The 27,103-nt window shown below is 43.5% G+C and overlaps 1 protein-coding gene across 3 annotated transcripts in view; it reads left to right on the top strand.

The window, feature by feature from the left end:
• Window positions 1–27,103, top strand: part of pik3cb (phosphatidylinositol-4,5-bisphosphate 3-kinase, catalytic subunit beta) — a 277,178-nt gene that overhangs the window by 238,225 nt on the left and 11,850 nt on the right. For all 3 annotated transcript variants that reach the window (XM_084332779.1, XM_084332778.1, XM_084332780.1), the window contains 11 exons: window positions 2,718–2,972; window positions 4,302–4,398; window positions 5,386–5,516; window positions 11,744–11,794; window positions 15,837–16,025; window positions 16,721–16,842; window positions 17,110–17,253; window positions 17,572–17,671; window positions 22,560–22,756; window positions 23,235–23,344; window positions 25,372–25,450. In XM_084332779.1, the coding sequence (XP_084188905.1) occupies window positions 2,718–2,972; window positions 4,302–4,398; window positions 5,386–5,516; window positions 11,744–11,794; window positions 15,837–16,025; window positions 16,721–16,842; window positions 17,110–17,253; window positions 17,572–17,671; window positions 22,560–22,756; window positions 23,235–23,344; window positions 25,372–25,450 (1,475 nt within the window). The remainder of the gene's footprint in view (window positions 1–2,717; window positions 2,973–4,301; window positions 4,399–5,385; window positions 5,517–11,743; window positions 11,795–15,836; window positions 16,026–16,720; window positions 16,843–17,109; window positions 17,254–17,571; window positions 17,672–22,559; window positions 22,757–23,234; window positions 23,345–25,371; window positions 25,451–27,103) is intronic.

The following is a 27,103-nucleotide window of genomic DNA, read 5'->3' on the forward strand; positions in this document are numbered from 1 at the left end:
AAACGTCTCTATGGTCCCCCAGCTCTGGTGGTGTTGCTGGAGCTCCTTTTCTATAGTCCTACGCCATGTCGTTTTAGGCCTCCCTTTCTTTATTTTGCCTTCTGGGGTCCAGTGTAATGAGACTCTTGGGATCGCGTTGGTGTCCATTCTGAGTACATGGCCAATCCAGGTCCACCTTCGTTTATTAATTATAGAGTGCATGTCATCTTGTTGGGTAATGTTGAGGAGCTTATTGCTGGAGATGATCTTGGGCTAGAATATACGCAGGATTTTGCGCAGGCATGAGGTGTGTAAAGTGGATAGTTTATGGATGTCGCTTTCTGTGGTTTTCCAGCATTCTGCACCGTATAGTAGTGTTGAAAGTACGCAGCTTGGGTAGATCCGGAGTTTTGTTTTTGTGCTGTATTGGCTAGACTTCCAGATTTGTTTAAGTCTTATGAAGGTTGTGTATGCTTTGTTAATCCGGTTTTGGATGTCCTTACTTGCTCTCCCATCATGGTGAATGATGCTTCCAAGGTATGTGAAATGATCTGAATTTTCTGAAAAGACCTGTTCTTCTATTGTTATGTTGTATTGGTGTTGATGGGCATGACTTTGGTTTTATTGTTGTTTACAATCAGTCCAACTTGATGGCCATAGTGTTGGAGTCTGTCTGTCTTGTCCTGGAGATGTGTGTGTGTATGTGACAGAAGGGCTAGCTAGGTCATCCGCAAAGTCAAGGTCTTCAATGGTGGAATAGAGGGTCCAACGAATCCCTCTTGCCTTGTCTTCTGTGGTTCTCCTCATAACCCAGTCTATTGAAGGTTGAAGAGTAATGCTGGCATCACACATCCTTGGCGGACTCCGGATCCTACTTCAAAACTGGTGGCGCTTGTTCCCACAGTGCAAGAAAAGCCTGTGTAGAACAGTTAAATAAAAAATATATACTGGCCTAAAATAGATTTTAGCCTAAAATATATACCAACCATAAAATAGATACTACCCTAAAATAGATACTACCCTAAAATAGATCTGAGCCTAAAATAGATACTAGCCTACAATACATACTGGTCTAAAGTAGATACTAGCCAAAAATTGTTACTAGCCTAAAATAGATACTAGCCTAAAATACTGCCTTAAATAGATACTAGCCTAAAATAGTTACTAGCCTAAAATACTGCCTTAAATAGATACTAGCCTAAAATAGATACTAGCCTAAAATAGAGGAGAATTTCAAAAACATGCAAAAACATACCAATAGCCACGTGTATCGTGGCAGAAATCAAAGCAAGGAACCTAAATGTCCTGTCTTTTTAACAATTATAAACTAATGGTTTAAGGTCTATGTTGCTCAGTGAAGGTTGGATGGATTAACTCTGTACCAATTAGCTGATACCAGCAGTGAAACAGTGTTGTCTTACATCTCAATAATAACTCATAATGCCCTAACACTGGAGGACCTTTAACCGGCCCTGCTTGGAGATAATTACACTAGTTACATCTCAATAATAACTCATAATGCCCTAACACTGGAGGACCTTTAACCAGCCCTGCTTGGAGATAATTACACTAGTTACATCTAAATAATAACTCATAATGCCCTAACACTGGAGGACCTTTAACCAGCCCTGCTTGGAGATCATTACACTATAGCAATCCCACTTTTCCCCTCCTCCCATCTACCCAGCAGGGTCACACAATACTACAGTACTACTAAAATGTAATTATATGCATAGTATTCCATTGCACACATCTTGGTAGGTGAACAACAGGTGATTGTAATCAAATAACGATTGTGGCCAATGAGCTGTGGCATGGCACCATATTGGTAGGCAAGACAAAATCTTGAGAATACAATTAATTAAACCATTACAATGCCTATGCTGGTCAAATAAATCCTCATTAGTATTGTATGTTGAAATTATTGTAACTATCAAAATGTAGGGGAAATTAAAGGGAAAATCCACTAAAATAGAACTGACATGCGTTATTTCTAGAGCTCAGTTTAATTTTGTGATTATGAACAAGTCTCTCCTCATGCACAACACCAGAGAGACACGTCTCTCTAGTGATGATGTCATCAAGAGACAAATCCTGGAGCTGTTCCATAGACGGTGAATCCTGGAACAACTCTAGGACACTATGGCAGCACCCATGGTGGTTCTACTGGGATATAGGTAGATCTGATTCAGAGCTGTAAGCCCGACAGTACATTTAGACACTAGAACATTATTTGAGCCCACAAAGTCTGTCACCAATTCACTGTCAATGGACTTGATGACATCAAATGACATTTTGTTTTGTTTACACTTGTTTACGTACTTGACTTGACTTTCTATTTTATACTTATTTTAGACTATCTTTTTATTTGATCTAGCACACTCTCAGGAGCAAAACAGAAAGAAGCATTTCATGCAAAAGTATTCTGTATTTCTGTATGACAACTAATAAAGAAACTTGAACTTGAAACATCACACATTCAAGTCCTGATACTTTGATTTCCAGCTCTGGGAGACAGATCCAAGATCATTGAAAGAACACTAAAATATAAATGCATAGTTATGTATAGTTTTAGGGTGGATTTTCATTTTTTTAATATATGAAAAGAGATGCATGACTATAAAGAGTGTAATGACATTTTGTACATTGTATTTTAATCACGACCATCTGCCGTTAGTGTTCTACGGCATAGTGGCATCATAGAGTAAAGTTGTGGCATCGTGACCCCCTCCACGCAGGTCCAGGTGCGGGCGGGCCTGTTCCACGGCACGGAGCTGCTCTGCAAGCCGGCGGTGAGCAGTGACAGCGGCGGGCGCTCCGAGCACACGTGGAACGACGGCACCCTGGAGTTCGACATCTCGGTGTGCGACCTGCCGCGCATGGCCCGCCTCTGCTTCGCCGTGTACGCCGTCATGGACAAGGTCAAGAAGCAGAAGTCCACCAAGAACGCCCACTCCAACAAGTACCAGACCATCCGCAAGGCCGGGAAGGTGGTGCGTGTGGACTACCGTTGATTAGATTCTAATTTAGTGTCATCATACAGCACAAGTACAGTACAACGAAAAGAAGTTTGGCATCCAACGGGAGTACAAATGTAACAGTAATGGTGATTAGTACTACTGGGTGTAGTGCTAATCAGATGTATGTACAGAGTTGTAATACAAATATGTACACCACAGTGATATAGGTATAAAGACAGTCTGGTCATAGTCATACTGGCCAGCACTGTTAACTAGTTAAGAGTAGGTAAGGGATATGTACAGATATAGATACAGTATCTACAGATATGTAAAAATGATTATGTGCAGGTATGTACAGGCAGATGTGGATAATGGCCAGGCTGACGTTATTACCAAGTTAAAGGAACACACAGAGATTATGGGTCAGACAAGAAGATGGATACCAATTTCCTCTCTGTTCGTTCAGTAGAAAACTATTCGGCCTCAAGCTAGCTGCCTAGCTTAGCACAACTGAACAGAAGCTGATACGGACCAGCTATTGGCCAAAAACACTTCTCCCACAGTTTTAAGCTATGTCCGTATCCGCTTCCGTTCACGTTTGCTGTGTTTTAAACCTTGTTTAGTGTGCTGTGTCCAAGTGACAGCTTACCAATCATGTTACCTGCCCACACGCTGCAAACATGAACAACGGAGAGAACGTAAGAGACGCACAGTGCAACAAAAACCTTGGTCCCCAGTTTATTTACCGTCAGCTATTGTATGATGATGAGCCAACACTGCAACAGGAAGTGAACTTGGGCCCATTTACAATGTTTATGTTAAGTTAGAAAAGGTTTTCATACCACAAGGCCATGGATTGATTTGATACAACATATAACTGTGGACATCATTCACACAATGTGTACACACACACACACACACATACACACACTACACACACTACACACCACACACCACACACACACACCACATACACACACACACACACACACACACACACACACACACACCACATACACACACACACACACACACACACACACACACACACACACACACACACACACACACACACATACATAAAGGTCCATCCCTTGTGTACATCGCAATTTCCTCTTTGGTTGCCAAGCTTGTCAGGTAAACTTCCTAGCTGCCAAACAGTTGCCAGTTCGATCCCAATATAGGTCAAGTGCCCCTGAACAAGCGCACCCAACCTCCATGTAGTCTTTCAGCTTGTTCCTATTAGGACGGGTATTGGAAACTAGCTAACATTTATTTTGGGCTTGTGTGTGTCCTTGTAAAATATAAACCAGTGCACATAAACATATATCTTCTGTCTGTCTCTCGATGGCTCCCTCCCAGCACTACCCTATAGCCTGGGTCAACACCATGGTGTTTGACTACAAAGGACAGCTGAAGACCGGAGACATCATCCTGTACAGCTGGTCCTCCTTTCCTGGTACACACGCACACGCACACGCACACACACACACACACACACTGTGCATGAAGATTAAGTAAGCAAATAAGTTCTACTTTTCACATGCTTGCTCCAGTATGCTTATACAGTAGAGTCAGCTAAGATGATATGTGTAGAATGGAGGACTTCTACCATGGCTACTACTGTAATACTAATGCAGGATGGAGGACTTCTACCATGGCTACTACTGTAATACTAATGCAGGATGGAGGACTTCTGGCTACTACTGTAATATTAATGCAGGATAGAGGACTTCTACCATGGCTACTACTGTAGTGCTAATGCAGGATGGAGGACTTCTACCATGGCTACTACTGTAATATTAATGCAGGATGGAGGACTTCTGGCTACTACTGAAATATTAATGCAGGATAGAGGACTTCTACCATGGCTACTACTGTAATATTAATGCAGGATGGAGGACTTCTACCATGGCTACTACTGTAATATTAATGCAGGATGGAGGACTTCTACCATGGCTACTACTGTAGTACTAATGCAGGGTAGATGACTTCTACCATGGTTACTACTGTAGTACTAATGCAGGATGGAGGACGTCTACCATGGCTACTACTGTAGTACTAATGCAGGATGGAGGACGTCTACCATGGCTACTACTGTAGTACTAATGCAGGATGGAGGACGTCTACCATGGCTACTACTGTAGTACTAATGCAGGATGGAGGACTTCTACCATGGCTACTACTGTAGTACTAATACAGGATGGAGGACGTCTACCATGGCTACTACTGTAGTACTAATGCAGGATAGAGGACGTCTACCATGGCTACTACTGTAGTACTAATACAGGATGGAGGACTTCTACCATGGCTACTACTGTAGTACTCATGTATAAATGCAATATATCTATATTCACTACTGCTGCAAGTGTGTTTTGTCAATAGCATGTTCCTTGTTCAGATGTTCTAACTGTGTGTGTGTGTGTGTGTGTGTGTGTGTTCCCAGATGAACTTGAAGAGATGCTGAACCCCATCGGAACCATCCAGACCAACCCGTACACTGAGAACGCTACAGCTCTGCACATCTTCTTCCCCGAGTTCTCCTCTCACCCCATAGTCTTCCCCCTCTTCGACAAGGTCAGAGCACACACACCAAGGAAGGAAGGACACCATTTTATCAAGATGTACTTTAAGTGCATACTCTTTATACGTGTGCTTTTTAAGGGACCAAAAGTAATTGGACAAATTAACAATCATGAATACATTTGTCACTTTGAATACTTGGTTGCAAATCGTTTGCAGTCGATGACAGTCTGAAGTCTGGAACCCATAGACATCACCAGACCAGCTGGGTTTGAAAGTCTGAAAGTCTGCACGTAAAGCACATCTTGGTCATTTCATTTCAAATCCATTGTGGTGGTGTACACAGTCAGAATTATGAAAATTCTCAAATATTCAAGTATGTAATTTTTCAGTTTTATAAACCTTTGGAATTAACTTTTTCTCTTTACACACACACACACACACACACACACACACACACACACACACACACACACACACACACACACACACACACAAAAGGCCCCTCCATCATATAGCTCTCCTCCTTCTCTGCATCTTATCCAAATAGCATAATTTACACACATGAATCATTGACGGGTGAGTTTCATTCAACTTTCACAATAAATAATATAATTGTCAGATCAATTGATGCAAGAGTAGGCTACTTCAAACCATAGCTTCAAACATGAGTTAGAGTTTTAGAGAGTTAAAGTAATGCACACCGTTTTCCAACAGTATTCCTGTACTAACACGAACAGTATTCCTGTACTAACACCAACAGTATTTCTGTACTAACACCAACAGTATTCCTGTACTAACACCAACAGTATTCCTGTACTAACACCAACAGTATTCCTGTACTAACACCAACAGTATTCCTGTACTAACACCAACAGTATTTCTGTACTAACACCAACAGTATTCCTGTACTAACACCAACAGTATTCCTGTACTAACACCAACAGTATTCCTGTACTAACACCAACAGTATTCCTGTACTAACACCAACAGTATTCCTGTACTAACACCAACAGTATTCCTGTACTAACACCAACAGTATTCCTGTACTAACACCAACAGTATTCCTGTACTAACACCAACAGTATTTCTGTACTAACACCAACAGTATTTCTGTACTAACACCAACAGTATTCCTGTACTAACACCAACAGTATTCCTGTACTAACACCAACAGTATTCCTGTACTAACACCAACAGTATTCCTGTACTAACACCAACAGTATTCCTGTACTAACACCAACAGTATTTCTGTACTAAACACCAACAGTATTCCTGTACTAACACCAACAGTATTCCTGTACTAACACCAACAGTATTCCTGTACTAACACCAACAGTATTCCTGTACTAACACCAACAGTATTCCTGTACTAACACCAACAGTATTCCTGTACTAACACCAACAGTATTCCTGTACTAACACCAACAGTATTCCTGTACTAAACACCATCTGCTGTGCAGCCTGATCCTGATCCTGCATCAGCGTTACAAACATTGTTTCCTGCTCCCTGGTATCAGGTTAACTTGTCAATCATGTAAAAGTTCACTAAATTGACTTGGAAATAGTCTACACTTCCTAGGACTCAAAAAAGCATGTCCTGTACCTCCAAGCAGGTAGAAGACATAATGCTAATGATTATATGTGAATACTATTTGACTATACTGTATTAGGCGACACAATAGAGACGGAGCGCAAATGGGTCCCACTCACACACAGGGAAACATTCTCTCCATTGACATCGTATTGTGTGACAGTGCCTCCTTGTTATTTCAGTCAACTAGCAAACACATACCTAGAATGTGCTGCTGTGTGGTGGGATGCACTGCCAACAGGGTAAAGAACCCAGAAACTAAGTTTTCAGAAGCTTGCGAACTGCAACACTGAGCCCTTAAAAAGAGAAAAGTGTTCTATATAGGCAATAAGATGTGAGGCATCGGCAGCGAGAATGGGCATTACAAGATAAATCCGAAAGCCATAAACGCTACTTTTCCTCCCTCCTGTGGTGTGACCCTGGAGATAATGACAGTGTAATTGTTTGTTAATACACCTTGCTTTCTGGTAGACTGAGTGCTACAATAATCCTGACATGCTGACATTTCATGTTTTTAACAGTAATAAATTATGCTTTTCCTTGGTTGTATATTACTGGGCCAATTGTTTCCCCTCCGGGGGGGGGGGGGGGGGGGGGGGCGTGGTGTTCAGAGTAGACTCGTTGCGCTCCGTCTCTGTATTGACTCGTTCGCGTGCACAAAAGACTCTTCACACACTGACTCAGACCCTCCTAGTTGAAAGAGAGGGGATTCAACGGGAGCTCCATCCAGCCCTTTTTAAAAGCTTGAGTGCGGATGAATTTAGTCATTACCCGCAGCTTAGTGCTCAGCCTGTATAATGTGCAATGTCATCTATTGTTGTGTGTTATGTAAGCGTTGCTCTATTGTTATGTAAGTGTTGTGTGGTGCAGCGACCCAACCTGAATCTGAAAACTCTGTCCCACAACCAGTGTTGAAGTAACTCCGGAAGTGTAATTAGTTTACTTATTACTGATTATTCCTTTAAAAGGTCATCACAATTACTTTACTGATTACTTTGTATCAAAGTAATTAGTTATATTACTAGTCATGTTACTAGTTATTTTTGCTTACCCCCCCCCTGTTTATCTTCTGTCTAAACAAAGTCTACCTCTGACTGTGGCCTTCAGATTAGCTTTCATCACCACATCATATCTCTCTTCAGGTAGCCAGCAAACGTCTTTTCTCTGTGGGAAAGACATAACATCTCCTCAACGATATATCCAATAAGAGTTCAAAACCAGACTTAAATCACACACACATCATCACAATGGGTTCTAGTAAACAGTAAAGTGCATCACAATGGATTCTAGTCTAGAGTAAAGATGAGATAAGATATTCCTTTATTGGTCCCCTTGGGGAATTCCAGGCATCATAGCAGCGTGGGGGGGGGGGGGGGGGGGGATACAGGTCATAAAATGTAATGTATAGTACAGTGGGGAAGTAATAATAAAATAGGCAGTGTAAACAATATAAATATAATTAACTTGTGAGTATGCGCATATGAGAAAGTAGGCAGTGTAAATAAGTCACGGTGCAGATGAGGGTATGTATGCCCTCTCAGTTCTATTTGCATTACAATAAATATAGTTACAATAGACGCTATAATCTAAATATATGCTATGATTAAGTAAGTATACAGTTTACACAGGTGCAGTATGCATAAGGTATGTATGGCGTGATATACTTCATACGTTATAAGTTGTCCGTATATACGTTATAGGTAGTCCGTTTGGGTGGGAGTCAGACACATGGTTAATAAACTACCCTACCACTCAGGGCATTTTGTGGTAGAACACATCCTAGCATACTACAAAAACCTAGCTGTCCGCAAAGACGACTTCAAACTTGAATTGGTAACAACAGATGAGGTACTCAAAAAAACATCCATCTTGAAAGTCATGGGAAAAAAATTCTACGAACAGGTCTAAAAGTACCTTGCGGAAAAAAAATCGAATCTACGAATTCCAATCTGGCTTCAGAATATCCCACTCCACTGACACATGCCTTCTCTATTTGAACGACCACATCAAACAAGAGGTGGACGTGGGCAAATACTGCGGCATGGTCATGCTGGACCTCCAAAAGTCTTTCGACACTGTCAATCACTCCATTCTGATTGACAAGCTAAAAGCAATTGGTTTTGATAGTTCATCAGTGAGCTGGGTGCAATCCTAAAAAAAGTTTGGGAACCGCTGGTGTAGGTAAACGGTACCCTACCCCCCCCCCCCCCCCTCCCAGTGAACTGTGGTGTTCCACAAGGAAGCATACTAGGACCGTTACTGTTCCTAATTTATGCAAATGACATGTCATCAGCTTGTGACTGCAACTTGTTCCTGTTCGCGGACGACTCAGCCCTGCTGGTCTCTGACGAGAACAAGTTACAGGTTGAACAAACCCTCAGCTCAGAACTCGGCAGAATCTGCACTTTGAAACTGTACATTGGAGGAGGTTGGGTTGGTGGGGTGGGGGGGGGGGGGGTTGGGTAGGGGACACTGTACATTGGAATATTGACAAAGCCATACTTGGTAATTTACTGTACATTGGAGGCGGTTGGGTTAGGACATTTGCAGGGGCCAGTTTCGAATTGCAGTCTCCCGTAGGTGTTCTTTGAGAGTGTTTTTGAAAGTGGGTAGTGATTCACATTCCTTTACAGCTTTGGGTAGGGCGTTCCACATTGATGTGGCATAACAAGTTGCCATAACATGTGGCCCATTGCAAGTTGCTGTACTCTGTCGTCTACTCTAAGCCATCCTAGGTTGTCAAAGTGGGCAGGGGTGAGGTGGGTTCTAGGAGTCAGGTCAAGCAGTAGTCTGACCAGTTTGTTTTGAGATGTTTGTAATTTTGTTTTTAGTGCCTTTGAGGTGCTTTGGTACCATGAGGTGCAAGCATAGTCGTAGTACCCTTGAATGAGTGCTCCTGCCAGAGTCTTCAGGGTATTCTTGTTTACCAGAGAGGAGATCCGGTACAAGAATCGAGTTTGTTGGTTGACTTTTTTTTATTACATTGGATGCCATTTTGTCACAGGAAAGATTAGCCTCTAGGATGGAACCCAGGTAGGTAATTTCATCTTTCCTTGTGACAATATTGTCACCCACAGTAACCGTCAGTCTTGCTGAGTTTGTTATTTGAACCGAAGAGAATGGACTCTGTTTTGCCCATGTGTAATGATAGTTTGTTATCGGTGAGCCATATGCAGATTTTGCCTAGTTCCGAGCTGAGGGTTTTTTCAACCTGTAACTTGTTCTTGTCAGAGACCAGCAGGGCTGAGTCGTCCGCAAACAGGAACAAGTTGCAGTCACAAGCTGACGACATGTAATTTGCATAAATTAGGAGCCTAGGAGCCAACAAACAAGATTCTTTTACCGGATCTCCTCTCTGGTAAACAAAAATACCATGAAGGCTCTAACAGGAGCACTCATTCAAGGGTGACTATGCTTGCACCTCATGGTACCAAAGCACCTCAAAGGCAATAAAAACAAGATTACAAACATCACAAAACAAACTGGTCAGACTACTGCTTGACCTTACTCCTAGAACCCACCTCACCCCTGCCCATTTTGACAACCTAGGATGGCTTAGAGTAGACGACGAGTAGCAACTTGCAATGGGCCTGGTCTACAAGATACACTACACCACTAAGGTACCCATGTACATGTCGAAATACTTCCCAAAGGTCAGTGAATACCACGACCACAACACCCGAGGGAGTTCCACAAATCATGTCCAACCCAGATTCGGCTCAAACAAGGGACTAAACACGTTCCGCAATTATGCCACATCAATGTAGAACGCCCTACCCACTGCCGTAAAAAATTTGAATCACTACCCACCTTCAAAACTGCTCTCAAAGAGCACCTAGGGGAGGCTGCAATAAATGTCTGAACCCCCCTCCCTTCCGCCTACCCCTCATAATGTACAGTTTCCCTCCCCCTCATATGTATATATTTTTGTTTAACAGTGTTACGAGCTGGCTCAAGCTTGCAACAAGAAGAGGGAGACACAGGCACACTTTAAGAAATAACAAAAGATTTATTTAATTAACTAAAGGAGCAACCAATATATGAGTATCAGTGTGTCAGCAGTGTGTGGATGAGTGTATGTGTAGCATGAATGTGTAGGTCTAAAAGCAGAGAAAAGCAACCAAAACAAATTAACCAAATAACCAAAAACAACAACCAGACAACATTTTCACTTTTGATTCTGATCATTTCAAACAAACTTTACGTGTGAAAGTTCCCCAATTGACCAACCGCAGGATGTCCACAGGACCCCGCTCCCTTAGTTACCGTTGCTACGGCATCGCGGACAAACGTCCAACATGCACTCTCCCCTGTATCCTCCTCTGCAGGTCGACGTAAGACGTAACAATAACATTTCCCTCCACCAGATGTCCAGGATAGGATGTGTCTGGATTACAATAACACCCCCTTAACCATTTAAATTCATCAAGTAGGCCTGTTGCATTATCAAACCACTGCTCTCAGTTCCTCTTCAGCATGGTGTCGGATAACAACAGGCATGCTTGTTGTTCACATGTAGTAGCGCTGAAAGACGATTGGATTGGCATTTGTCAATCATTAATACTTTTTTGGACCAATCACGTGATACCAGGTTCCCATATTGGGTCCATCCGGGGTCCAATCATGTTCAGGCATAAATGCCTATAGCTCTAATATGTGTGTGTTGCATTGTTATTGTTCTGTGCAGATACTGGAGAAAGCTGCAGAGATTGCTGGGTCTAGTGACTGCGCACCCATGGTGAGAACACACACACACTGCATGAACACACAGTGACTACTAAACTACATGCACACACACAGACATTCATACTTCACACCGACATTGTGAGAAAACACACACGCATATAGACGTGATGACATGGACAGAAATGCACACACACACATTTTCAATCATGCATACATTCTCTTTATCTCTGTCTCTCTCACACACACTCACCCATCTCTTATTTCTTCTCTCTCTCTCTTCCTTTCTTCTCTCTCTCCTCTCCTTTCTTCTCTCCTTTATCTCTCTTGCTCTCTCTTCCTTTCTTCTCTCTCTCTCAATTATCTCCCTCTATCTCTCCTCTCTTTCTCTCATTCTCTCTCACTCTCTCACTCACTCACTCACTCACTCACACACTTCCTCAGAGCAGCAGGCAGTTTTTTTTAGAGTGCGTCAGACGTGGATCGCTGGTTACCAAGGAAACCAGTGACTGTATCTGGGCAGTGTTACACTATATTGTTAAAATCTGTCCGTTCCCAATAACAAACCAAAAACCACACTGGGTCTGTAATTGGATCCGTGGTGCCTGCCCCTGTCTTACCCCCCCCTCTCCCCCAGGGGGCGCCTGACGTGGCTCGGTAGTGTCTAGATTGCATCGCCTGGGAGGACGTTTTAATGGGAATCGTGACTTCTTGGCCTGGCTGTAAAGCTGCAACCAGTGGTGCAGTGGTGGTCCCACGCGGTACCACGCCGTCCTAGCAGTTTTCTTTTAGCAGAAGTACGTGCACGGATGTGCACGCGCGTGCACACAAAAATGCTTTCACAACTTTCACTTGACTCGTCGCGCCGTGCGCCAAGTACCGGCACTTATCTATCACCTAGACTTTGCATAATAATAGGATACCAATAACATAACAAAGAACGAGAAGTCCAAAACCAAAATACAAGCCCTGTGGGGGTTTGCTTGATCTGTGGAGCTCTCATTATGTGACAAATGGTCCCGACTGGAAGGATGAGGCATTAAGTTGTGCTTCAGAAGGAAACTGTCCTTCTGTAAACTAAGTTACATTGTTAATTTAGTTTGTACTTTTCTAGTTTAAGTTAATTCAATTAAAGAAATTGTAACTACAATATTGTATCTACAATTACATTTAAAACATTGTTTGTTTTTCAACCATATCTGTTGACAATATAATTTCTTTATATATTGAAGGCTACATCCTGCTACCTTTTTCAGCTTCTCTATTTCAAGGCAATATTTACAAAAACTAAACTAAAACTAGTAATTTCCTATACAAACATGTTTCCTACTATTTATGCATAATAATCATGTTCTGTGCGCACGCGAGGGAACATGTATGCACGCGTGTGCACGCGGCGTCCAGGCAGTTCCGATATTACGACTGCACCCCTGGCTGCAACACATAACTGCTCATAAGTAACTGCAACATAACTGCTCCCACTACCTACAGATGGAAAGATGAATAAATAGTTTTAATTGTCCTTCCCAGCAATCTATATCTATCTAGACGCTACCGTGATATAGCCAGCTGATCCCATTCCTCTGACCAGACCCCCAGTGTTTGAAAACACATTCACTATTTGAAATATTTTATACACAATAATATTATTATAATCAAGTTTAACACTTTCAGTGCCATAAACTGTCCCCATCTTTGCCGCTTAAAGGCCAGCTTAAAATTGTCATTTTTGCGGTGTTTCACGATGTTTGCAGAGCTGTGTGTGTGTTCTGTATTATAGCTGTGGAGACAATGGTGTGGCTCATTTGACAGACACTACTTGTAGTCCAACATGGAAAAATTGTTTGTTTCTACACACTGTAGTTTGTAGTTTATTACACGCTAAACATCACGCATTTCCAAGATAATCCAGTCTTTTTCCATAGATCGCGAGATCAAGCGCGTTATGTGCAATAAGCCCAAACCGTTCTGGTTGATCCCCCCCCAAATACTCCCAAATCAAGAGGTATACACCATGTACACATGTACCTTCACAAAATCATCAAGGGGGGGGGGGGGGGGGTCGTTTAACTCATAACCGTGATCGTGTTTGTCGAGCATGTTTTATGTCCGGTAAAACACAAAACTGTGATAGTTAGAAAAACATGTTTCAGGTTCGGTAAAATAGACATAGAATATACCTTACCTTAGCCAGAAGGTATTCCAAAAAGAACAATTCCAAGTGATCGCATCGCGATTACCAGTGTATATGTCTATGTGTTTCGATGGGATAATACACTTTGGCAATGGAATTTTGAGGCGATCGATGTGAATCTCTGTTCAAGCAGGAGGAGGAGCCCTTACAAAAAAAAAGGAAACCGTGTATCCACGCCAAGCCATTCCAGTTCAGAGACAGACGATACTGCCATCTGGTAATATTTGATTGGCATTGCAATTCCAACGTATACAAACGAGCCAGGGATGGCTAGAATGATCCGGATGATGATTTAGAACGGGGATCAGAGGAAAAATATCAAAGGGTCAAAATCCGACTATACTCTGGTATGACGCTCAACCGCTGGCGAGATAACCCGACTATACTCGGGCATGGCGCTGAATGTGTTAATCAAAAGTAATTTTGGTGTGATCAAATGTTTTTTTCTTAAGGTTGGGAGAGCCTGCTTTGTCTCAAGCTAGCACGGGCAGGGTTGAAGCCAGTTATGCGACTACATGTGAAGGGCTTGCCAGAACGTGCCCCCTCGCATGTTACGTATACATGTCTGCTTGTATATAACTCCATACACCTTACTGCTAAAACATGCAATACACCAGTTATACTGTCTCTGTTGAAGGATGTTGATGAGCACATGCCTACTTGGTCTCAGGATATTCGGACCACATTGACCCTTGCTGGCCTGGGATCAGATCCCATCACACCTTTCTCTCCTGTATCTCAGGACCACATGGACCCCTGCTGGCCTGGAATCAGATCCCATCACACCTTTCTCTCCTATATCTCAGGACCACATGGACCCCTGCTGACCTGGGATCAGATCCCATCACACCTTTCTCTCCTGTATCTCATCTACTGTGTACTCATCCCTTTCAGCTTTTGTACCATTTCAAAAATATGAGTGGAATTAGACTGGCCTCACATATTGGCCTGTTGTCTGCTTGTACGACTTTGGGTCTTCTTGGATCTGTGCTGGGGATCCTCCTCGTGAATCAAAAAGCCTGATTTTATCTTATACCACTCCAACCCGGTCCTAGGTGTTTTGTTTAATATTGAGGAAACATGCTTTTAGGAAATGGACGAGGCGTTGTGAATGAGTTCTCATGTGCCGCCATCTGGTGGTCATAAACGGTCACTGCTGCTTTTCTCCTCCCTCTATAATCCTGCTGCTTCTCAATATCATCCCGCTGTATTTCTTCTCTCCTCTTCTCCTCTCCTACTTTGGAGGCGACAGTGGCTCAGGAGGTAGAGCGGCCGTCTGATAATCGGAAGGTTTGCGGTTCAATTCCAGCTCCTCACGGCAGCGTATCGGAAGTGTCCTTGAGCAAGACCCCTAACTGCTCCCGATGAGCAGGTTGACACCTTGCATGGTTTCCTCCATTGTCGGTGTGTGAATGTGAGTGAATGGGTGAATGTGAGGCATCAGTAGTAAAGCGCTTTGGATAAAAGCTGCTATATAAATGCAGTCCATTTACCTTTATCCTCCTCACTTCTCCTCTTCTTCTCTGGCCTCTCACCTCCTCCTACACCTCCTCATTCTCTCCATCCACTTCCTACTCAGTTTCCTTATCCTCCCACCTGCTCCGCTCCTCCTCATACTGTTTCCAAAGACAGCTCCAAAAGGAGTGCTGCTCGGGTGATTCTGGCACATGGGTTGGCCAGAGAGCCTAGGTGTCGAGCAATAATGGAAAGGTGAGGCGGGAGTTGTATTCCAGCCTTGAAAGATCTGTCTGACTGGAGGAGTATTATATTATCTCTGTCTATTCTCAAACCACTGCAGAATACGACTTCCCAGATGGTTCTGTGTAACATCTGACGGGTCAGGTTATACATTTACAAAGTCATCTTTCTTTTCATCCCTCTCCTCTTCCTCCTTCAATCCCAGGGTCGTGGCGGTAAGAAGTTCCACATCGAGCTGAAGGAGATCATGGAGCGGGATCCCCTCTCCCAGCTGTGTGAGAACGAGAAGGACCTGATCTGGACACTACGCTATGACTGCCGCGAGAACTTCCCCCAGTCGCTGCCAAAGCTGCTGCTCTCCGTCAAGTGGAGCAAACACGAGGACATGGCCCAGGTAGGCCTGGTGGTGGGGACCGGTAACTGCAACGCTAATTGTGACGGAATTCAATTCATCGAAACTTGGAATAAAAATAAAACGATATCATTGAAATTGTAATGCTGGGAGCTGGCACATTGGTTTTGGAAGATGTATAAATATATATATATATATATATATATATATATATATATATATATATATATATATATATATATATATATATATATATATATACTTTTATTTTATTTGTTACCCAGACTGAATCAGTAAAGTTGCATTTGCTATTTCACAAATAAGATGCATCAGAATTCAGAGAATTGAGCCAGGATCAAAATGTTACGAATTTATGATTCTTAGAATCTTAGACTCAGAATGAAATTGAATTAATGGAATTGATTATTAAATCCCACGTATGACTCCCATCAGATCAAGGACATACAGGTGTGGAGTGTTATTTTTGTGCGTTAAATTTTTTTTATCCAAGGTTAACAACCCACTCTGAAAAAAACGGTTGCCGGCATGAAAGTATAAATGGGTATTGAATATGATTGGAAGTTACAGGCTTTCTGAAGGAAAGTTATTTTTATAAAGGAACATTACATTTGACATTTTAGAAGATGTAATCATCTGCTTGATTAGACTTTTCATTTGTGAATGAATGGGTTTGAAATGCCAGTCTCAGTACATTGTGTGTCTGTGTTGTCTCTCAGCTCCAGGCTCTGCTGCAGATCTGGCCCAAGCTGAGTCCCAGAGACGCCTTGGAGCTGCTGGACTTCAACTACCCCGACCTGTATGTCCGAGAGTACGCCGTGGGCTGCCTGAGGGACATGAGGTACAGTCTCATTTATACTGTCAAAGTGGGTATATTAATCATTCTCCAAGATTCAGATTTGTAGAAATGGTAGTCTGTAGCCACGCTAATACAGTTATTCTGGAACCAGAGAGAGGGCGTGGACTGTGGAACTCTACTACCCAGACTCTGGCGACTGATTAGTTAACTAATCAACTAATCAAATAATCAACTAAGATGAGGCATGGAATCAGTGTTGTCCATCCACCTGGTTACACTCACAGCTAATATACCTGTCGACCCCCCCAGTGACGAGGAGCTCTCTCAGTACCTGCTGCAGCTGGTACAGGTGCTACGCTACGAGCCATACTATGACTGTGCTCTCACCCGCTTCCTGCTGGACCGCGCCCAGGGCAACCGCAAGATTGGACACTTCCTGTTCTGGCATCTCCGGTGTGTGTGTGTGTGTGTGTGTGCATGCGTGTGTGAGAGAGAGAGAGAAAGAGAGGGTGTCAGAGGGTATATATGGGAGAGAGTGAAAAACACAAGTGTGAGAGAGAGAGAATGTGTAAAAGAGTGTGATTAAGAGTGTGTGTATGTTCATATGCGTGTATGTTCATATGCGTGTGTGTGTGCATGTGTGAGTGAAACACAGTGAAAGAGGTAGTATGTTTGTGAAAGAAGTTTCAGATGGAGAGGAGTTCCTTGTTCAGATTTCTGTTTTCTCTCTGCATTCTGTTAACAGTGTTTGCTCTCTGCTGCCCCCTACAGGTCAGAGATGCACATGCCAGCCGTGACGGTCCAGTTTGCCCTCATGCTGGAAGCCTACTGTCGAGGGAGCATCCCTCATATAGAGGTTTTGAAGAAACAGGTAGGGCTCTGGCTTTCACTCACTCACTCGGCTTTATTGACGTGACATTTGGTAAATGATGAAATTAATAATAAAGCATCTAAATAACATCAGTAGTTAATACTATAGAATATATTAGGGGATTTAAAATATATAAAAATGTATTGTTAGAGGGCGGTCAGGTGGCGTAGCAGAGATTGCGTTCGTCACCAACGCTAGATTCGCCTGTTCGTATCCAGCTCCCGGCGTTGTCACCAGCTTGGCTGGCCGTTCACACTAATACAATTGGCAGTATTAGAGGGTGGGAAAGCTGAAGGGGTGGGTCCGGGTCGTTGTAAACAGCGACTCCTACAGTTCGGTCGGGGCGCCTGCTCAGCGCGGATAGGATCTAAGGGGAGTAGTGTGATCCTTCCACACGTTACACCCTCTCAGTGAGAGTCCGCGCTGCCAGGTGAAAAGAAGCGGTTGATTGGCTAGACGTGTGTCGGAGGAAGCACGTGATAGCCTCCACTCTCCCAGACCGACTGTGGGGGGTAAGTGCGCAGCGACCAGGAAGGGGATTGGGAATTGGCATAACGACTAACATTGGGATGGGAGAAAATCGGAGGAAAAAAGGAGGGGGAAAAAGATACAAAAATAAATAAAAATAAATGTATTGTTAGTATTTGACAATTTCAAACAATTTCAATGTTTAATGTGAATTCTCACTCACTATATTTATTTCAATCTGTGTCTGCATTACCACACTGCTTTATTCCATCTATTGCCGTCGACCCTATGCACATTGTGACCATATTGTGTCCATACTGTGTAGAAATCTGATCACAATGGGAGTCTGAATACTTTGGGATTAGGACTGGGCTCATTGGATCACAATGTGAGCGCCCCAGGCCCCAAAGTATGCGTTTAAATTTTCAACTAATTAACTGATGCATCGGGACACAAATGATCAAAACAAATCATTGACTACAAAATTACTCTGTGAAGGAACAACTGGAAGGCGCTCCAGAACAGTCACTATACCAGAACAGTCACTATACCAGAACAGTCACTATACCAGAACAGTCACTATACCAGAACAGTCACTACCGGTATATGACTTTGAACTGCAGTAATCCAGAACTGTTTTATTGCACTGTAAACAAAAATTATTGTATAGTATGTCTGTACTTTATGTGCTCATTTCATCATTCATGTATTTTCTATTCTACTAAAACTGAATCAAACCATAAACAAAGTGGCCTGTTGGGATGTTAGATCCTAATGTGAAAAACTGATTTTATATGTCTGCTCATTTTACCCTTGCTATTATTTTACTTATTTTTACTTTTATTTCTACGCCCCACCATCCGCTGGGTGCATACTATGACCGTTATCATGTTTTGTAACAGATTAGAGAAATTCAAGAAGCCTATTGGATTTAATCCCACTTTATGCTTTGCTCTTGCTGCTTGTCCCCTGTATGTCAGCTAAATGACTAAATGTATGAAAGGTGCTATACAAATAGTTGTTATTATTATTATACCAGAACAGTCCCTATATCAGAACAGTCACTATACCAGAACAGTCCCTATACCAGAACAGTCACTATACCAGAACAGTCACTATACCAGAACAGTCACTATACCAGAACACACTATACCAGAACAGTCACTATACCAGAACAGTCACTATACCAGAACAGTCACTATACCAGAACAGTCACTATACCAGAACAGTCACTATACCAGAACAGTCCCTATACCAGAACAGTCCCTATACCAGAACAGTCACTATACCAGAACAGTCCCTACCAGAACAGTCCCTACCAGAACAGTCCCTATACCAGAACAGTCACTATACCAGAACAGTCCCTATACCAGAACAGTCCCTATACCAGAACAGTCACTATACCAGAACAGTCACTATACCAGAACAGTCCCTATACCAGAACAGTCCCTAGACCAGAACAGTCACTATACCAGAACAGTCCCTACCAGAACAGTCCCTACCAGAACAGTCCCTATACCAGAACAGTCACTATACCAGAACAGTCCCTATACCAGAACAGTCACTATACCAGAACAGTCACTATACCAGAACAGTCCCTATACCAGAACAGTCCCTATACCAGAACAGTCACTATACCAGAACAGTCACTATACCAGAACAGTCACTATACCAGAACAGTCACTATACCAGAACAGTCACTATACCAGAACAGTCCCTATACCAGAACAGTCCCTATACCAGAACAGTCACTATACCAGAACAGTCACTATACCAGAACAGTCACTATACCAGAACAGTCACTATACCAGAACAGTCACTATACCAGAACAGTCCCTATACCAGAACAGTCACTATACCACAACAGTCCCTGTCGCTTCTCACACTATAAAAGGTGGATTAATAACACGGATGCTTTCCATAAGTGTGAATGCCCAAGTATTAGGATCATGTTGGAACCAGCTCACTGTCACTCTTAACCCGACCAGATTGATTGTATTTATAGCCGTCATTGTGACAGCAACCTGACCCTTACCCCTCGACCCTTGACCTCTTAAAAGCTTCGGTTGTGACAGCCACTTTGGCTGTTTCCTCCTACTTCCTGTCCACCACTGTCCATCACTCGGCTACTTCCTGTTTTGAAGAGTCCCCGCTGCTTAGGATGTCCACGCTGTCATGCTCAGTTTGTTCACACGTCGACACAAGCTTATCCCTCGGTAATATAAGGACAGGCCAATTCCAGGGTTGTTTGTCTTGTTGACATGATTGAGTTAGTCCGATAAATGGCGCTTCAGTCCACAAACATGCCACTGTTTCATCTAGCACAACACCTAACATGAGTGGTGTCAATAGGAGGGTCCAAATGATCAATACTTGCATATTGTTTAAAGGTGTGGAAATACTGGAGCAAAATGTTTTATATTTGAAGCTTCTGTATTGAACCTTACCCCTGGTTTTAATGTTAACTCATTCAGCACCAGACCCGATGATAGTCGGGTTAACTCGCCATCGCTTGAGCGCCAATCACGAGTATAGTCCGGTTTTAATCGTTATTTATTTTATTAGCGATATCCATTCATTTTCATCCATCCAACCTGATGTTATCGTTGGGAATGGGTCTGAGCTCGCAAAAGGGCTAATACCGCCGCCTACGGTTTAAATACTCAGGCGAGGTAGGCCTCAACAACGATGCATTGTAACAGTAACCCCGCCCGCCCTTCATTGTGTAACGGTCGGTAATGTGGTACGGACTTCCACAAGCAGTATTTGGAATGGCGATCAGATAATTGGATTATTTCTTTTGCATTACATCAGATAAAAGGTAAGAACACTATATATAAATTTGATCGCTGATCTGATATTTATTTCTACCCCGATCGACGCTGTCTCTGTGTGTGTATGTGTGGCTGTGTGCCGTTGGTGGCAGGAGGGGGCGGGGGAGCCCCGCGGTCCAGGGCTCTTTTCATTCTTGCACGAGGAAGGATAATAATGATGATCTAGCGTTGATTTCAGGAAGATTCGATAATCAGGCGAAAAATTACGTTTTTAGTGTATTCCACTAAAGGGCTATTATTATCGCGTCTTTTCCTATCAAACGGAAATGTACAGATGAAAAAACAATCCGTTTTGTACATGTTGACTGGAAGCAACTCACTGATAATCGACGGGTGTATTCGACCCATAGCTATAATATAAGATATATTTTAAGCACTCGCAAATCTCGCAGTCCCCCCATTGATTAAAGCGGTGGCGTACTAGCGCCCTCTAGCGAATTAAGCGATGCCGCAGAATGAGTTAATGTTGCCATCACAACATCAGCCCAATACTGGGTGATGTGCTATTTATTTATTATTATGTCTTATTATTAAGTCTTGAAGAATTCATCTTTGTTGAATGGCAAATGTTGTAAAATGCTCAATTTAAACTAAAATAACCAATACAATAATCTTAATTCAGTCAGAAAAGGCAGTTAAAAAAATAAATAAAAATGTATGTGATCTGTTATGACAGTTTTAGTGCACCCTCTCTGAGCACAGCCAGCTCTGTGTGTTGAGGGGATGTGGCCCTCCTGTCATTGAAAATAACTCTGTGGTATACTGTGGTATCGTAATGTATTGTTATGTTGTGTCTGTCCACTATGTTTGTTAATTTGTCATCCCCCCCCCCCCCTATGTAAAGCGACCTTGGGTCCTCTGAAAGGCGCTATATAAAACGAAGTTATTATTATTATTATTATTATTATTATTATTATTATTTAATTATTATTATTATTATTATTATTATTATTATTATTATTATTATTATTATTAAAATTCATGGGACCAGTGTTATCGGTGGCTATGGGAGATTAACATTGGCTAACCTGTGCTAGCAGGTGATAAATAAATGATCACAGTTGCTGTGGATGTTTTTGGACCACTAAAATTTACTAAATTGTAGCAAACTAGTTTCATTACTTGTTTGTGGACTAACGACTGATATCCTTGATATACAACTACTGACAGACTAGCTGATGGGTCAATCAGGGTAACAAGAGTAGATTATGTTTATGAATTTATTATTATTATATCTCTTCAGGGAAGCAGATTGGATATCTGAAATGGTTCGATTCTGTTCATATCCAGGGCGATATACATCAAAGGGCTTTATTAATCATTTTCACAACAACAACAGTTCTAACAGTTTGGGCAATTTTATATCAACATACAGTACATTCTCTTAAAAATTGCAATTAGATTGGAAATAATCTTTAAAAGAATGTCCAATGCAAACTGTTCCACTGGGACGGAAAGGATCGTTAAAACTCTTTTATCTTTCCACGTCTGACAAAGATTAAACTTAGCAATTCCATCCTGGCCTCCCGTGTTTTCATCTCTAGGGAGCATGAAGTATTTCTGACCCCCGTCTCCCATCTCCTAAGGTGGACGCTCTGAGCAAGATGAAGTCGGTCAACGAGCTGATCAAACTTGGGACCATCAAGAACGCGCGCAGCAAGACCAAGGAGGCCATGCTGACCAAGGAGGCCATGCTGACGTGCCTGAGGCAGAGCGGCTATACAGAGACCCTGTCGGACCTGCACTCCCCCCTCGACCCCAGCATCCTGCTCTCTGGCATCAAGTGAGGATCCACTAGTCCCCCCTGTTTATTCATGCATCAGCCCCACTGCTTTGACACTTAGAAAAGACATGATATGAATGTGGAAATCCAGCTCCACTTGATTTGTAAAGTTTGTAGAGTGGCTCCGTTCACTGTGTCTGGAGAAAAGCCCCTAGATTTAACACACAGGTGACGTCACACAGGTTTTCTCTCTCGATTTCTAGCTTTAGGAGAAATAATGAGTAGAAAATCTAGAAATATTTATTTACATGTGAATTCATGGGGATAAGTGAGCAGATGTTTCACAGGAACAAGGGAACATTTGATTCACGTCCGATCTGTTATCGAAGCTTTGTTATTCATTTTTATATTTTTTGAATGCTCTCTCGCTCTGTGTCCCTCCCTTCCTCCCTCTCTCTCCCTCCTTCTCCACCCCCACTCTCTCCCTCCCTCTATCTATCTCTCTCCCTCTGTCTCCCCCACTCTCTCCCTCGCTCAGTGTGGAGAGGTGTCGCTACATGGACTCCAAGATGAAGCCGCTGTGGATCGTTTACAACAACAAGTTGCTGGGAGGAGACACCCTGGGCATCATCTTCAAGAACGGCGATGGTAGGAGAGAGAGGGAGGAGGGGAGAGGAGAGGAGAGGGGGAGAGAGGAGGGGATATGAGAGGTTAGAGGAGAGGGGTAGAGAGGATGGGAGAGGAGGGGGAGGAGGGTAGAGGAGGAGGAGGAGAGGAGGAGGATGAGGGAGGGGGGATATGAGAGGGGGAGAGAGGAGGGGATATGAGAGGTTATAGGAGAGGGGTAGAGAGGATGGGAGAGGAGGAGGGGGAGGGAGGGGGGGAGAGAGGAGGGGATATGAGAAGTTGGAGGAGAGGGTAGAGAGGATTGGAGAGGAGGGGGAGGGGAGGGGAGAGGAGAGGGGGAGAGAGAGGAGGGGATGCGTGAACACTTAAGGCAACCAACTTGCGTTCAGCTTTTCGTACAGCGTTTCTCTGATTGGCCACACGGCCACGTGACCGTGCTAGCACACGCCCTTATCCGCGCCCTGCCGCTCTGTGTGTTACGCCCTGCCGCTCTATGATATTTGCGTGAACACTAATTGTTGCAATCTGTTAAATAAAGTTTTCATTCATTCATTCATTGTCCTTGTGTTACATAAAACCCATCTGTGGCCTCGTGCAGAGGAAGGTGGTAAATACATGTTAAGATATTCAAAATCGTCACAGCAGTATAGTTTGTTTATACTTCAGAAGTATGATATTTAAACATGGTCCCCAAAATGAATGGAAGCGAATGAGGAGCCTGACACCTGGGAGGAATGGGGGTGTTGCAGCGTTGGGGATGTTTAAAAAATATAATTTAATATATAATATAATATAATAATTTGTGCTTCACCTAAAAATTTCACCCAAAAATTTGGTCAGCAGCCTCCACTGATGTACAGTGACGAGTGAATCTGGTAGTTGTTTTATGACGTTAAAAACGCGAAATAACATATAACGTTACAGCGTACAGTTTCTAGTTAATCAGTCAGCAGCCTCCACTGATGTACAGTGACGCGTGAATCTGGTAGTTGTTTTATGACGTTAAAAATGCGAAATAACATTATACATTATATAACGTTACAATGTACAGTTTCTAGTTAATCAGTCAGCAGCCTCCACTGATGTACAGTGACGAGTGAATCGCGTAGTTGTTTTGATAAATGCGTTGTGTATTCGCGTGATTCGATTCGGACATAACATTACAGCTCCGCATTTCATTTCCGCAAGGGACCTCTGCCGCTCGCCTCTGCCGCTCACAGGAGCGGCAAAAGGGGGCGGGCTAGCGCGCGGTCACGTGGGGGTCGTGGCCAATCAGAGAAAAGCTGAACGCAAGTTGGTTGCCTTAAGTGTTCACGCGGAGGGCGATATGAGAAGTTAGAGGAGAGGGGTAGAGAGGATGGGAGAGGAGGGGGAGGAGAGGGAGACAGAGGAGGGGATATAAGAGGTTAGAGGAGAGGGGTAGAGAGGATGGGAGAGGAGGGGGAGATATAAGAGGTTAGAGGAGAGGGGTAGAGGGGAGGAGAGGGGAGAGGAGAGGGGGAGAGAGAGGAGGGGATATGAGAAGTTGGAGGAGAGGGGTAGAGAGGATGGGAGAGGAGGGGGAGGAGAGGGGGAGAGAGAGGAGGGGATATGAGAGGTTAGAGGAGAGGGGTAGAGAGGATGGGAGAGGGGGGGAGGGGAGAGGAGAGGAGGAGGATGAAGGAGGGAGGGAGAGAAAGAGATGAGGGGATATGAGAGGTGAGAGGAGTAGAGAGGAAGGGAGAGGAGAAGGAGGGAGAGGAGGAGGGATGGGGGGAGGAGGAGGGAGGGAGAGAGAGATGAGGGGATATGTGAGGTTAGAGGAGTAGAGATGAAGCGAGAGGAGAAGGAGGGATGGGGAGGATGAGGAGAGGGAGAGAGATGAGGGGTTATGAGAGGTTAGAGGAGAGGGGTAGATAGGAAGGAGAAGGAGAGGAGGAGGAGGAGTAGAGGAGAGGGGAGATGAGAGACCGTTGAGGATGGAGGAAAGTGACCACTTTTTTTCCAGAGTAATTATCTCTCTCTTTCTCTCTCCCCCCCCCCCCCCCCCCCCCCCCCCCCCCCCCCAGACTTAAGGCAAGACATGTTGACCCTTCAGATTCTGAAGTTGATGGACCTGCTATGGAAGGAGGCCAACCTGGACCTCAGGTGTGTATCGAGTGTCGGATGTCAGAACCGTTTCAAATGATTAATTGTAATCATCCCTAGTGTTTTTGTTTTGACCTGCCACATCAGGACATCTCCGATAGTGACGTGGTTAAGTTGTTAGTCACAGGAGAGTAGACCGAATTAACATTCAAATAGTCTCCCGTGATTGTCTAAATTGTTCTGGCTCCCATTGTTTTTGGCAAATCCCACCCAGGTTAAAACAAACTAAAATAATGTTTGTGCCAGGTCTAGAGCAGGGGTGTGTGTGTGTGTGTGTGTTTTATATTCAGTCACATACAGTATAATGCATAGATCACTCTTGCCCAGAGAGAGAGAGGGAGAGAGAGAGAACTTGAACCAGGGGCCTTTGGGAGGACATTTGGACATAGGACAAAAGCAGTGTGTGTGTGTGTGTGTGCACGTGTGTGCGCGCCAGACGCTTGTTTGTTCCTGCTCTCCATAGGGAAGGGAAGCTCTGCGGTGGGGTCCGGCGGAGGAGGGTTTGGACACTAAATGACCCCCCGCCAGCCTCGACGCCTAACCCCCTCAACACCCTACATGCATGCCACACACACGCTGTTCGCTTCACATCATAATCACATCCACACTCTCGTTCTTATAAAAAACCTCTCTGGCTCTCTCTCTCTCTCTCTGTCTGATAAACACATGCGTGGAGACATCTGGACTTGGGCAGCGGTGGAGGAGGTTGTTTTGACAGTTGAGCCGGAGGGCAGGCCTTAGGTTACAGGGCCAAAGGTTCAGGGTTCGAACGTTGCCTTGAGGACGGCGAGGGCGGAGATGGTGGCAGGGAAACTTGCATGTGTGTGCGTGTGTATGTGTGTGTGTGTGTGTGTGTGTGTGTGTGTGTGTGTGTGTGTGTGTGTGTGTGTGTGCATGTTGGCTCATTGAACGCGCGGGGCAGGCATCGAGCCCCATGTGTTCCTTACTTGTTACCAGCTGTCTTGTGTTTTTCATTCACACACACTCACCACCCCATCTAAAAGAATTGCCTCAAAAGGTGTGGGTTCAGTGTTAGAAATGGACAATAGTTTTGTATTAGTTCTATATTAGTTTTCATTAGTTCTCTAATATGTGGAAAGGAAATGGTTGTGAAATATGTTTTTGGCCTTTATGGGAAGCAGAGTGTGGGAGGATTAATCTCATGAGATGCTGAGGTATTTGCTCACACAAGTTCTGAACATGTTAAGATGACAGAATGATCTGTATCTTTTTTACGTTTTACAATCCAAAATGAATGTGCAATGAATTCAATTAAATGTAATTGTTTTTAATGTTTAGTCTCCATGGTGTGCATGATGTGTTTTTTGTGCAAGAACGACTTGGTCAGAGAGAAAAGTTGGGATCTAGTATAGTGTTCTGCCGCAGAACTCCTCGGCCTGAAAAAGTGAATAACCACTGCCCCCTAGTGGACAAGGAGTGAAAGGATCACTAACTTCTTTAGACTCGTGTGACCTCCAGTGTCCCACAATGCCTGCAGTGTTTCTCCGACGTTCCTTCTGCAGCGATGGCCCCCACTGTCAGAAGAATGTTCAGTATTGGCCCACTGCCGATTCAGTTAATTCATACGTTATGATCTCAAGCATTCAAAATAACAACCATTCTCAAACCTGGAACTGATCACATCTTTATTCC

The sequence above is a fragment of the Notolepis coatsorum genome (assembly GCF_963971535.1).
Source record: "Notolepis coatsorum genome assembly, chromosome: 1".
Classification (NCBI taxonomy): Eukaryota; Metazoa; Chordata; class Actinopteri; order Aulopiformes; family Paralepididae; genus Notolepis; species Notolepis coatsorum.